At 38.5% G+C, this 12,850-nt stretch overlaps 1 protein-coding gene across 1 annotated transcript in view; it reads right to left on the bottom strand.

The window, feature by feature from the left end:
- Positions 1 to 42: 42 nt before the first annotated feature.
- The window catches only part of afap1l2 (actin filament associated protein 1-like 2), a 43,908-nt gene continuing 31,100 nt past the window's right edge, over positions 43 to 12,850 (bottom strand). Inside the window, 17 exon segments of the mRNA XM_051913833.1 lie at positions 43 to 654; positions 1,390 to 1,474; positions 1,476 to 1,540; positions 2,401 to 2,588; positions 2,787 to 2,960; positions 3,093 to 3,363; positions 3,509 to 3,715; positions 3,951 to 4,065; positions 5,168 to 5,313; positions 7,129 to 7,340; positions 7,425 to 7,520; positions 8,262 to 8,346; positions 8,472 to 8,546; positions 8,631 to 8,810; positions 9,463 to 9,671; positions 11,782 to 11,865; positions 12,736 to 12,847. Of these exon segments, the coding sequence (XP_051769793.1) occupies positions 628 to 654; positions 1,390 to 1,474; positions 1,476 to 1,540; positions 2,401 to 2,588; positions 2,787 to 2,960; positions 3,093 to 3,363; positions 3,509 to 3,715; positions 3,951 to 4,065; positions 5,168 to 5,313; positions 7,129 to 7,340; positions 7,425 to 7,520; positions 8,262 to 8,346; positions 8,472 to 8,546; positions 8,631 to 8,810; positions 9,463 to 9,671; positions 11,782 to 11,865; positions 12,736 to 12,847 (2,331 nt within the window). The 3' untranslated portion in view covers positions 43 to 627.

Below are 12,850 nucleotides of genomic sequence, written 5' to 3' on the forward strand. Positions count from 1 at the left end.
GGGATGCCTGGTGCTCAACTATTGGCGTTGCATAAATATGCATTATTGTCAGTACAAACTTTTATTTGAATAAAAAGTGCATGTTTCAGCTAGCGTACAGTAACAAATTGAAAAACACTGAACGGATATGTAATATATATTCACATCTTGGTTACCAGCATACATGAACCAAGCTACAATGTACCAGATGCACCAAATGGCTGATTTAAGGTTTTAAATTTATATGTTTCAATATAAAAATAGTGGTTCTCAAAGCTCTCCTAAACTCTTTTTGGTCTCTTCTCAAGCTTGTGAAACATTCACATACTGTGCACACCACTGGAAGAGTAATTTCAATTATTCCCTTACATAAAATCACGTGAATAGATTTAAAATCTATTGTTGTCCAGTGGTGTTATTTGGCAGGGAACAGAAAATATTGTCTTGGATCAGCTGCCTGCATGTACTCAGTACCATCTCAGCCTCTGATTGCAGAGAAGCAGGGACGAGTGGAGGGTGATGTATCAGAGGGGCGGAGCCTGCAGGTCATTGGACACACCCTCTTTCCCTCCCTGCCTGAAGCATTTGCCTTAGCAGTCCTTTGAGCTTTGGCTAAAAAGTCTTGTTTGCGCTCGCTGTTCCCATATACTAGGTTGTGGATTTTTTCTCCCATTCCTGCAGAGAGAGAATGACATCAGCTCAGGCAATAACATATTGTAAAAAAAAAAAAAAAAAAAAAAAAAAAAAGACTAATGCATCGATACATTATAAATGCACTACCATTCAAAAGTTTAGGATCAATAATATGTTTTAAAGAAATTAATACTTTGATTCAGCAAGAACGCATTAAATAGATCAAGATTGACAGAAAAAAAAAAAAAAATTAATAATGCTGTTATTTTGAACTTTCTATTCATCAAATTATTCAATTAAGCAGCTCAAATGTTTTCAACATTGATAATAAATGTTTCTTGAGCGGCAAATCATATTAGAAAGATTTTTGAAGGATCATGTGACACTTTGCCATCACAGTATAGATTACTTTTTAAAATATATTAAAATATTTTGTAGTAATACAAATTTATTAAAGTTGTCAGTTCTATTTGTGGCAATATTTCACAATATTAAAGTATTTTACTGTATTTTTGACCAACATTATCAACCTCAAACTTTTGAACGTTATATACACCATAATTTACATGGTACTTCAATGTACTTCAAAAAATGCCATGGAATTACTATGGTGGTACATGTCCAAAAACATGGTATTTAGTAATTTTCTGTTGTGTACAGTTGCTTTGACTGAAAAATTTATGTATTTTTTTAAATCATAATTGTAAGATTATCATAGTCATCATAAAAAAAGCTAAGCTCTCTGTTAGAACTATGGACGCCTAAGTGGACTCTGACCTTGGCCTTCTGCAGAACGTTTCCTTTGTTGGGTGCCATGATGGACAGGGGTCTGTTCTTCAGCGCTGTGGCAGAGTTCACAGGGTGAATCTCCATTGTTGGTGGTTATGGGTGTATTTGGAGCAGGACTGGTGACAGGTGCTATCTTGGGCTACAAACAAAAAATACAAGTCAGCTTGTGTAGTTCAAATAGAGTACAATCATAAAAAACCCCAAAAGAACACAGAGGGATTGAATTCTTAACTATCCTGAATTGTACCACCCAGTACGCTTATGACTAAGTTTGCAATTCATTTGGTTTTGGAACAAGTTAAAGGGATAGTTCACCCAAAAATGAAAATTCTGTCATTTACTCACTCAAGTTGTTCCAACCTGTATACATTTCTTTGTTCTGCTGAACACAAAGAAAAGATATTTGGAAGAATGTTTGTAACCAAGCAGATCTCGCCCCCCATTGACAATCGTAGCTGCTTGATTACATTCTTCCAAATATCTTCCTTTGTGTTCAGCAGAACAAAGAAATTTAAACAGGTTTGGAAAACCTTGAGGGGGAGTAAATAATGACAGAAGTTTCATTTTCGGGTGAACTATCCCTTTAAGACTTTTTAATGTTTTTGAAAGAAGTCTCCAATGCTCACCAAAGCTGCATTTATTTGATCAGAAATACAGTAAAAACAGTATTATTGTGAAATATTATTACAGTTCAAAGCAACTGTTTTCTTTGTTAATTTCCTTTCATATGTAATTTATTCCTGTGATGGTAAAGCTGAATTTTCAGCAGCTATTACTTCAGTGTCACATGATCCTTCAGGAATCATTCTAAAATGTTGATTTTGTGCTCAAGAAACATTTATTATTATTATAATCAATGTTTGAGACAGCTGCTTTTTCCAGAATTCTTTGATGAATAGAAACAGCATTTATTTGAAATAGTTCCAATAATTGCATTCCCTACACAAAGTGCATGAAAAGAGTCAGGCAAAAACTGAATCCTGTTGTCATGATACTAACCGTTAAATTTTCCAGTAGACTGCTATCTACCGTGGTGCCCAGTGTAAAGGGTCCAGCTTCCACTTTTCTCAAATTCTCCTTCACCTCCATCAAGCTGAGCTCCACCTCCACTCGTCGACGCTCTGCCTCACGACACGTCTCCTCCATCTGCTTCAGACGAGCCTCCAGAGAGGCCTGCTGAGTGGGGTCTATGTAAGTCATAATCAAAAGCATTTATTAGCATTCTACAAACACAATAACATTATGGTGTATTATATAAAAGTATATCTAGTGTTTTATAAAATAAGCAAATAGTAGCAGCATAAAAACAATCCAAAGTTAGAACAACTTGACGGTCAGGGTGAATGGGTGTTTCCTAAAATGACCATTAGGTGGCACTGCAGTACCTTGGCAGGAGTTTAGCTCTTCTTTCACCTCTCGTCTGTCTTTCCTCAGTGCGGCCAGAGTGTTTTTAACCTCCTCCCTCTCTCGCTCCAGCCGGTCTCTGTCGTCGGTGTAACGCCGCACGTCGGCCTCCGTCCTGTTCTTACCTAATTTCACTTCAACCGACCCCGGGCCTGCTAAACAGAAGGAAATGTGTAGGAGCTTGTAGGAGTCATGACCTACATTCACATACTGCAAGTATACTCACTTGAGTGCATGGTTGGGAAAACACAGCAGTATAAATAAATAAAAGTTTTGTAGGCCCTCACCTGCTGGAGAGAACTTGAGCTTATCGAGAAGTCTATCCGTGCTGGCGGCTCTTCTTCTGGAGGTGGGTGGACTCTGTGCAGACGTTAGGGGTAGGGATTGGGTTTGGGGTGACAGAGAGGCCCTTTTTTGGCTTTCCTGACTAAGAAAACTGATTTTTTGAGTCTGGATGTGCAGATTGGGTGCTGGAGAAGGGTCTGCGTCCACTCTGGGGGCAACAGGTGGAGGGTCCAGGTTCTCTGTGCTGCTCGGTAATGAGGTTTCACATTCAGGCTGTTTTAGAAGAGACAAACATTCAGCAAACATTGTGCTACTGTGGCCTTGGTAACACATACAACTAGATCTATAAACATGCATTTAGAAAATAAATAGGGTGAATTTCCATTGCATGTCGACTTTAAGATTTTCTAATCTTAACCTCTTCAGGCTGTGGCTGATCATCCTGTGGAGCAGCTGAGGGACTGAGCTCTGTCTGTACGTTGTTGGACGTCTGGGGTGACACTCTGCCCGAGCTCGTGTGCAGGAAGGAGCGAACCGGGATCAGATCCAGATACACTCTCTCCTTCCCGTTCTCCTCAACGCTTGCTGTTACCTCCTCGCTGTCATTCTGAACCTCTTGAACCTCCTACAGCCGGAGAGAGGAACAGTATCAGAGAAACATTATTGAAGTTGGATGGCCTGCAGGGTTACAAAAACACAACACTGTCACAGCAATGACTTCCTGTCACTCGTATTATTTCTGGCTGACTGCTAATTGAATCTTCGAATGTCCCTGAGTCTATGACTCAGAATAAACACAGCTGCAATAAAATGGGAGGTGTAGATTTACGACAAAAGCATCACAAGGGTGTTTCACCAACCTCCTGTTCGTTCTCTGTGGATGCCACATCATCGTATATGTCATCACAGGTATGAGGGTCTGATGGAGGGCTGTCTGTGTATGTGTTGGGCTCTGAGTACCTCCTCTGCATTAAACTGACAAATACACACAAATCAGGCTCCAAAATCTCAAAAAAAGCAAACAAATCTATCATATGACTATGAATATAGTTCACAAGTCACATGAGCCAATTTTATGGTACATTTATAGTTCTTTTTCTGTCATTTTGCCTCAGTCCATAGGATATAGTTTATAGTTTCTCCTTTTGTGCACCATGGAAAAAACCTCTGCAGGTTTAGGATGACATGAGGGTGAGTAATTGATGACATTTTTGTGTGAACTACTCCTTTAAAGGCACAGTATGTAATTTTCGCCTCTAGAGGTCACTTATTCAAAACAATAACAAAGGCGTAGCTTGATGACGCTGTGAAGAAGTGTGGATTTATGGGAGTTGTCGTCTTCACCTCTACTGCCGATGGAAATCAATGCGACACATCAAAATTATGTAATGAAATAAAGTTTTATAACCGTTACGTTTGATCACGATTTTATGAATTAGCTGCAAATAATTTAATGTTTAATATTAAATTACTACTCATACATGTCACTTTATTTGTCAAAATAAATGGTAGGGGTAAAGCAGCGCAGTATTACATGTTCAAAACAAAAAGTACATTTTAACTCACAGCATTTGCAAAAAGTCTGACATACTATTTATGTATAACACATACTATATTTAATTACACTGCCATAGACTTGTTCACTAGACTTGTTAAACAGTGTTAGGAAATATTGATCCTCGTTTTATTTCTCCTCTTGTCCAAATCTCTTCTTGGGTCATTCAGTTCACCCGTATGTTTATGTTTCTTGGAGTTATCTTTGGCGACAGAACCTGCTGCAAACGATAACGAATAATTGTGGTCCATGACAACTGTGTGAAGCAACAACACTACAACTACTAATTCCACATTTTTTCATGAGACTCATTGCCATGGTTTTTATGGCAGTAAAAGTGGAAACAGAGGACTACACGGACATGAAGCCATTGACATGCGACGCAATGAGGAGGGATGTTACAAAATACATAACACGGTGCTAGTGGTTTTTAGATATTTTAATGCAAAAAATCTTACATATTGTGCCTTTAATATTGTATGCTAATTTTGAATAACTACTGATGTACAGGAAGTAACTTACTACATGGATGTCTTGGCAGCATTGACAATACTGGATATTCTCTCTGAGTTCACATAGTCGTAAGTGAGATCTTCTGGTTCTGTTTTGGTGCCGGTTTGTGACAGTATGAGCCCGAGCCAGTGGCCCATATCAGCGGAGGATTTAGCCTGGATAGAAAAAGGAGGATATTTAATCATTGATACCCTGCTGAGATATTAATATACCTTAACAGGTGCAACTGGGCCTGTTGAAACGATCCGCAAATAGGAAGTCAGTTTGCTATTGACTTCATTCTGGACTGTAGATGGCAGTCACGTTGAAGTTTATGTTGAATCCCATGCAGTAATTTTGTCCCCTCTGTCGTTGTTTACTGAGATGTGTCTTACTGAAAACTGATGATAAACAACTCAAGACTGAAGGCAGGAAAAGTTGGAGCAGTGACCCAAAATAGATATACAAATATTCAAAAGTTTGAGGTCAGTAAGTTTTTAAAGAAATGTTTTTAAAGAAATGAATACTTTTATTAATCAAGGATTCATTAAATTAAAAGTGACAACAAAGACTTATACGTTGTTACAAAAGATTTATATTTCAAATAAATTGCTGTTCTTTTGAAAGTCTATTCATCAAAGATTCACGAGTTCACATTTACATATAATTAAATACAGTAAAAGTTATGCGCATTTGGCAGGCTGTCCGGGGGGAAGGCTCCGAGCTCGGAATTTTGGCCCGAACCCAGAGTACTCCCCCTGGTTGTGGTAAAAAATAGAGAGAACTAGAGGAGATGGGGTGGATGAGAGACGCTGATTAAATGTCAACGAACAGTAAGTCTGCTGTATTTATACCTCTTGTCATTGGTTGAGTTGATTAACTGAATGTTCTCCACTTGTGCTAATTAGGTTAATAATCTGAACCTGCTCCTCCTGAACTTTGTTAATAAAACATCATATCTTTAAAAAAATGTAACCGTTTCTACACAAATATTAAGCAAAACTGCTTTCAGTATTTATATTATAAGAAGTGTTACTTAAGTAGCAAATCAGCATATTTGGACCATTTCTGAAGGATCATGTGACACTGAAGACTGGAGTAAAGCTGTTTTGTCATCACAGGGATAAATTACATTTTAAAAAATATAAAAAAAAGAATATTTAAGGATATTAAAAGTTGTCTCACATTGTAATATATTTCACAATATTACTGTTTTAGTGTATATTTTGTCAAATGCAAAATGCAGCTTTGGTAAGCATAAGAGACTTCTTTCAAAAACATTAAAAATCTTAACGACCCCAAACATTTGAACAGTAGTGTATACAGGTATGTAGAAGTGTACATTATCTGTGTAGCAAATAAATAAGAGCTGTGAATCTTGCAAAGCTGTAAACACCAAAACTAAATGAAGAGGGAAGTTCCACACATCTCAGAAATCTCATTCAGGCTGATGGCCTGATGCCAAGATACATGAGGGCATCAGACAGTGGTACTGGGAAAAACAGTGGCTCATCATGAGAGTGTAAAGAATTACTAATCTGTGACCTTGTAACTTCCGGTTTACAGCAGCATCATAGTCCAGCTCTAACTGGAACAAATATTTGTTCTGTACAGATCTGTTTTACACCACAGATTGCCAACAGTTCATTTGCTGAATGACTAGTATTGCACACACACACACAAAAGCACAAGCTACTTATAAGGTACTGGTTAAATAAGAGCACTTGTGAGGAAGAAGCAATCACAGAACTGCCAAGATTTGCTAGGTACTCTGGAAGATATTAAATTTTGTTTGATACATAGCAGCAAGCTTTATAGACTTATAGACTTTCCACAGTCTATTATTGTGGTATCATCTCTTTCAGATCTCTAAACTGCACACAGAAACAAAACGCCGTGGTTGTTTGCTTTACAGGTCGCTCAGATGATCTCTTCCTGTCTAAGTGGGCGGAAAAAGCTGCACAGTTTTGCAGTCATTGCTCTCTACTCACTTCTAGGATAGCGAGCTCCTCTCCATCCATTTGGATGCGGAATGAGTACAGGTGCTCAGGGCTGGGGTCTGGCAGTACCAAACACCCCTCGAGAGACAGTGGCTGCTGGGCCACTTTGCTTTTGCTTTTGTCATTGTAGATCCAAAGCTGCCTGTCCTTCACTGAGCACCACCGGCTTCTCCAATGGGTGTTCACCAGGACATTAAGGTAGCCTGGAACAAAGAGAAAGTGATGAAAATAGTAGGTTGTGAGCTAGTTTAAAAGCTTGTCAACTAAATATTGTGACGACTGGTTACCTGACGTATCCACAGCCTTCTCTGGACTTTCCAAAGAGGAAATCTTCTTTTTACCAATGTTCATAAGGTTACTAAACTTGCCGTATTTCTTCTTAACTACAGTTTAAATGACAATAAAAATTAGTAAATATATATATATATATATATATATATATATATTCACCCACACACACACACACATATATATTAGTTCAAAAGTTTGGGGTTGTAAAATTTGACGATTTTGTTTATGAAAAAAGTGTCTTATGCTTCCCAAGGTGGCATTTATTTGATCAAAAATACAGTGAAAGCAGTAATATTGTGACATATTATAAAATAAGTAATTTATTCCTGTGATGGCAAAGCCATTTCTCCAGTCTTCAGTGTCACATGATCCTTCAAAAACATTCTAATATGCTGATTTGCTGCTCAAGAAACATTTCTTATTATTTTCAATGTTGAAAACAGTTGTGCTACTGAATAAAAATATAAATTACTTAAAAAAAAAAAACGTATTGACCCCAAATTTTTGAATGGTAGTACTGTATATATTATAATCAGTGAAGCTTTCTATTCTGGAAGTGATTGTTGACATGTCACTAAGTTGATGGATGCCCCATTTCTGTTTTTAATGCTGCATTTTCTGTTTTTATACCAATGTATTTCTGTTGAAAAAAAATGGTGGTATACAAAATTTTATTGACGCTTATAAATTCTGTAGCTTAAAGCTGATTGGTCCAAGGTTAGCCATCATTCTGACTTGATGTTCACACTACCAGTTTAAACAACTTCAAATCACTTCCAGTGTAGTCTAGCAAACTGATATCTAAAAGAAGGACTGAAACAGTCCACTCTCACCATCTTTGTTTTCCAGGTTCTCTGCGTGACTGTCTGTGCTGCTGCCACTCTCAGATGCCACTGAGTATCTCTCGCTCTGCTCACCCTGCCAGAAAAGGTAGAACTTTATAGCTTAACCTGACACAGAGACTATTTTTTATGAAAAATCCTCCCACAATTATAGTGTTTAATACATAAATCAATCAGGGAATAAACCTCAATCTGTCATACCTTAGTACAGATGAGTGTTGGAGAGTCAGTTACATCAGATCCAGCAGTATTTTTCGGACTAATTTCCTGAATAACCTGAAGAAGATGAAACAAGAGTGTAACAAACCAAACACTGATTTAATTTTTCATCCATATGGGCCAAACTCCATTGCCCCTCACCTTCAGCCATTGTTCGGCCTGCTCTTTGCTCTGCAGTCCCAGGACAATGGCCTCTCCACCCAGTGGGGTTATTTTCAGCTTGTGTTCTTTCCTTTTTGTTTGCTTCTCTTTGTAGACAACACTGCAGCCCAGCAGACTGATATCCAGCAGGGGAGTCTGATCCTTTGAGCTTTTGTAGCACTGAATACAGTAGCATACAGAAAATCGGATTAATTTTTTGTGGTTTATACTACCTATTTTAAGAATGATATATAATTCGTAGTAGAGCTTTATTAAAATTGTTGATATTCCACTAGTGGTAAATGTAAACATAAAACATCCTTGTAGCATAAATAGTAGAGCATGGTGCTAGTAGTGTCTGCCAGATGCATAAATGTAAAATGTTCACAACCCATTTTTCTTCTGTAATGTGAGATTTTTGATGTCAAAATGTGGGGAGGAACTTGGTTTTTATTCATTGGACATTGATCGAATCATGACTGGTGGATGAATGAAATAGGAAAGTCATTTCAAGGGTGGTGGAAGTTGTTACATTTTGATTAAAGATTACAAAAATACAGAATAATGTACAATAATAAATCATGCACAGGTAGACCAGAAATGTACATTAAGAAATAAATATGGTCCATTTTTATTTTATGATGACTTTAAATTGTCTGTTTGAAAGGACATTTATGAAAGTTAAAAGCATACATTTAAGTAAATTATTATCAGTATTAGTAACATATGTAAACACTTGATTTCAAACACTGGGATTTGTGTAAACAATCCTATCATAGATCAGCTATGGGTGGAAATGGGTGTCACTCACATAAGCAATGATGTCACCTACCAGGAGACGATGCTCGCGAATGACACACAGCTGTTTAGCCCACTGACCCAGCCACTTCTTCCTCCAGAGGAAAGCACAGATCCGCGCATCCTTCATTAGCTCGATGGATGCCTCAGGAGACGGCCACTGGTGCTGGGCTGTGGACTTACCCTTCGTCACTTCTTCCTCATCATAGGACTCATATGAACTGCTCACTGGTTCTGTATCTTCTGTAAATGCGAAACAAGAGAAAAATGTGAGGCAATAAGAAAAAAGGGGAGGCTAGGGATGATCTGATTCTTCATTATTACCAGTGCACAGGGACAACAGAAAGTAAAATCCTCTAAATTCAAAGTAACTCACTGCAAATTCTCCCAGCAAAATCGGAATTGTACAGAAAAAGTTCACTCAAAAATGAACGTTCTGTTGTTACAGTCCAGTATGACTTTCTTCCGTGGACAATAAAAGGAACGACAAGAGGGTTAGTAAATGTTGACAAGGTCATCACTGTATGAGCTAGTTATGAGCTAGTTAGGCTATATGTATATATATACAGGTGCATCTCAATAAGTTAGAATGTCGTGGAAAAGTTCATTTATTTCAGTAATTCAACTCAAATTGTGGAACTCGTGTACTAAATAAACTCAATGCGCACAGACTGAAGCACTTTAAGTCTTTGGTTCTTTTAATTGTGATGATTTTGGCTCACATTTAACAAAAACCCACCAATTCACTATCTCAAAAAATTAGAATACTTCATAAGATCAATAAAAAAAAGGATATTTTAAACAGAAATTTCAGGCTTCTGAAAAGTATGTTCATTTCTATGCACTCAATACTTAGTTGGGCCTCCTTTTGCATGAATTACTGCATCAATGCAGGCGTGGCATGGAGGCAATCAGCTTGTGGCACTGCTCAGGTGTAATGGAAGCCCAGGTTTCTTTGATAGCGGCCTTCAGGTCATCTGCATTGTTGGGTCTGGTGTCTCTCTCTCTTTATGGGGTTCAGGTCAGGCGAGTTTGCTGGCCAATCAAGCACAGTAACACCATGGTCATTGAACCAGCTTTTGGTACCTTTGGCAGTGTGGGCAGGTGCCAAATCCTGCTGGAAAATGAAATCAGCATCTCCATAAAGCTTGTCAGCAGAAGGAAGCATGAAGTGCTCTAAAATTTCCTGGTAGATGGCTGCGTTGACTGTGGACTTCAGAAAACACAGTGGACCAACACCAGCAGATGACATGGCAGCCCAAATTATCACTGACTGTGGAAACTTCACACTAGACTTCAAGCAACATGGTTTCTGTGCCTCTCCACTCTTCCTTCAAACTCTGGGACCTTGATTTCCAAATGAAATGCAAAATTTACTTTCATCTGAAAAGAGGACTTTGGACCACTGAGCAACAGTTCTTTTCTCCTTAGCCCAGGTAAGACGCTTCTGACGTTGTCTTTGGTTCAGAAGTGGCTTGGTACGTGGAATGTGACAGTTGTAGCCCATTTCCTGAAGACGTCTGTGTGTGGTGGCTCTTGATGCACTGACTCCTGCTTCAGTCCACTCCTTTTGAAGCTCTCCTAAGTTCTTAAATCGGCTTCGCCTGACAATCTTCTCAAGCCTGCGGTCATTCCTTTCACTTGTACACCTTTTCCTACCACACTTTTTCCTTCCAGTCAACTTTCCATGAATATGCTTTGGCACAGTACTCTGCGAACAGCCAGCTCTTTCAGCAATGACCCTCTGTGGCTTACCCTCATTGTAGAGGGTCTTGATGATCGTCTTCTGGACAACTGTCAAGTCAGCAGACTTCCCCATGACTGCTGTTGGGATTACTGACCTAAACCCAGTATTTATACCCTGAGAATGGTCATTTAATAGAACTTGAAATTAAATATTCTAATAATTTGAGATACTGATTTTTTGATTTTGATGAGCAGCAAGCTGTAATCATCAAAATGAAAACAAAAAAGTCTGGAAATATTTTGCTTTGTCTAATAAATCTAGAATATATTTAAGTTTTACTTTTTGAATTAAATTACAGAAAAAAAAAACTTTTTCATTGTATTCTAATTTATTGAGATGCACCTGTATATGTGTGTGTGTATATATATATATATATATATATATATATATATATATATATATGTATGAAAGAAGAGAAAGTACATTATGAATATGTGCGGCATGCTCTTAAGCCAGCAAGCACATGCAAAGTCAGCGGCCTCAAGCTTGGACACATTAAACAATGAGGTTTTCCCAGAGCCGTGCGCTTCACCGTAGCCAATAAAGTTAGTGCTGTTTGTTTGTTTTTCTCTCCTGATGCACATTGAGAGAAACAGAGATAGATACCCCGAGTGATCACAGCATAGACCACACTGTTTGAAGCTTCTACGCGTTTCCTGACCCCTGTGATGATGGCAAAGCAACCAAAATCTACAGAAACACAGGAGGGCAATAAAAAGGGAAATGCAATAAGGGAGGAAGAGAAAAAAAATCAGGTGAGAAGCTACAGATAGTGAAACCTTATGTGGCTTACATGTCACATGAAAGAAACAGGAAGAATAAATATGTTTTAAGTGCATTTGATGCATGGGAAATGTTTGTTAGAATTGCATAAACTCAATATTGATATCTTGGTCTGCACTAAATATTTGTGTCTTGTGGTTTTAATGCTTGTATTATTTTAGGGCTTCATCACTGTCAGGATGTATCCAACTGGAAATTCGCTTTACTTATTCTAAACCATGAGGTTTGGCTTGATATCAGCTGCCGAAACAAGTGCCGAAACATCTCAGATTTTGGCCCTGCACATCCCTTGTGTGTTGATATTACACAGCACAGCTGCATGCTAATGCCTCTGTATCCTTTGACCAAAAAGAGACGTCATTTGCCGAAGAATATTGTAAATGATTGTCCCCTCACTGGGCTGAACTCTGCAACCCCAGCCAAATGCCCCATCACTGTTGGCCCCATTTCCTGGGCTCACGGTCAATCTTCCGTCACTGCGTGTCCAGAGCCAGAAGACTGGTTACTGCTGAACAAAGACCATCACTGTTTTCTGTGCTCCCTGCCTGCAGGCTTCTCTGTATCACAGTAAAGCTGTAGACTACAGTGGAGCTCAAACAGAGCACTCAATGACCACAGGTTCACTCTCATAGGACAAGAGCAAGAAGAACAAAAATCAGTAACCCAGTCATTTTTGAACCAGGTTAAATAGTGGTTTGACATGAACGTCAAAGAAAAGAATCAACTGTAGAAGATAATCTGTATGTAGGGCACCTTTGGGCTCAATTAGAGACGTACCATTGATGCTTATAGGGTCATATGGTTGTGGATCTTCATAGTAACTTTCAGGCTCTAGAGATGCTGGAGCAGGAGCTGGTGGAAGAGGAAAGGGCTCCCTCCCTATGTTGCACTG

This window comes from Ctenopharyngodon idella, chromosome 12 (assembly GCF_019924925.1).
Source record: "Ctenopharyngodon idella isolate HZGC_01 chromosome 12, HZGC01, whole genome shotgun sequence".
In the NCBI taxonomy this organism is placed as follows: domain Eukaryota; kingdom Metazoa; phylum Chordata; class Actinopteri; order Cypriniformes; family Xenocyprididae; genus Ctenopharyngodon; species Ctenopharyngodon idella.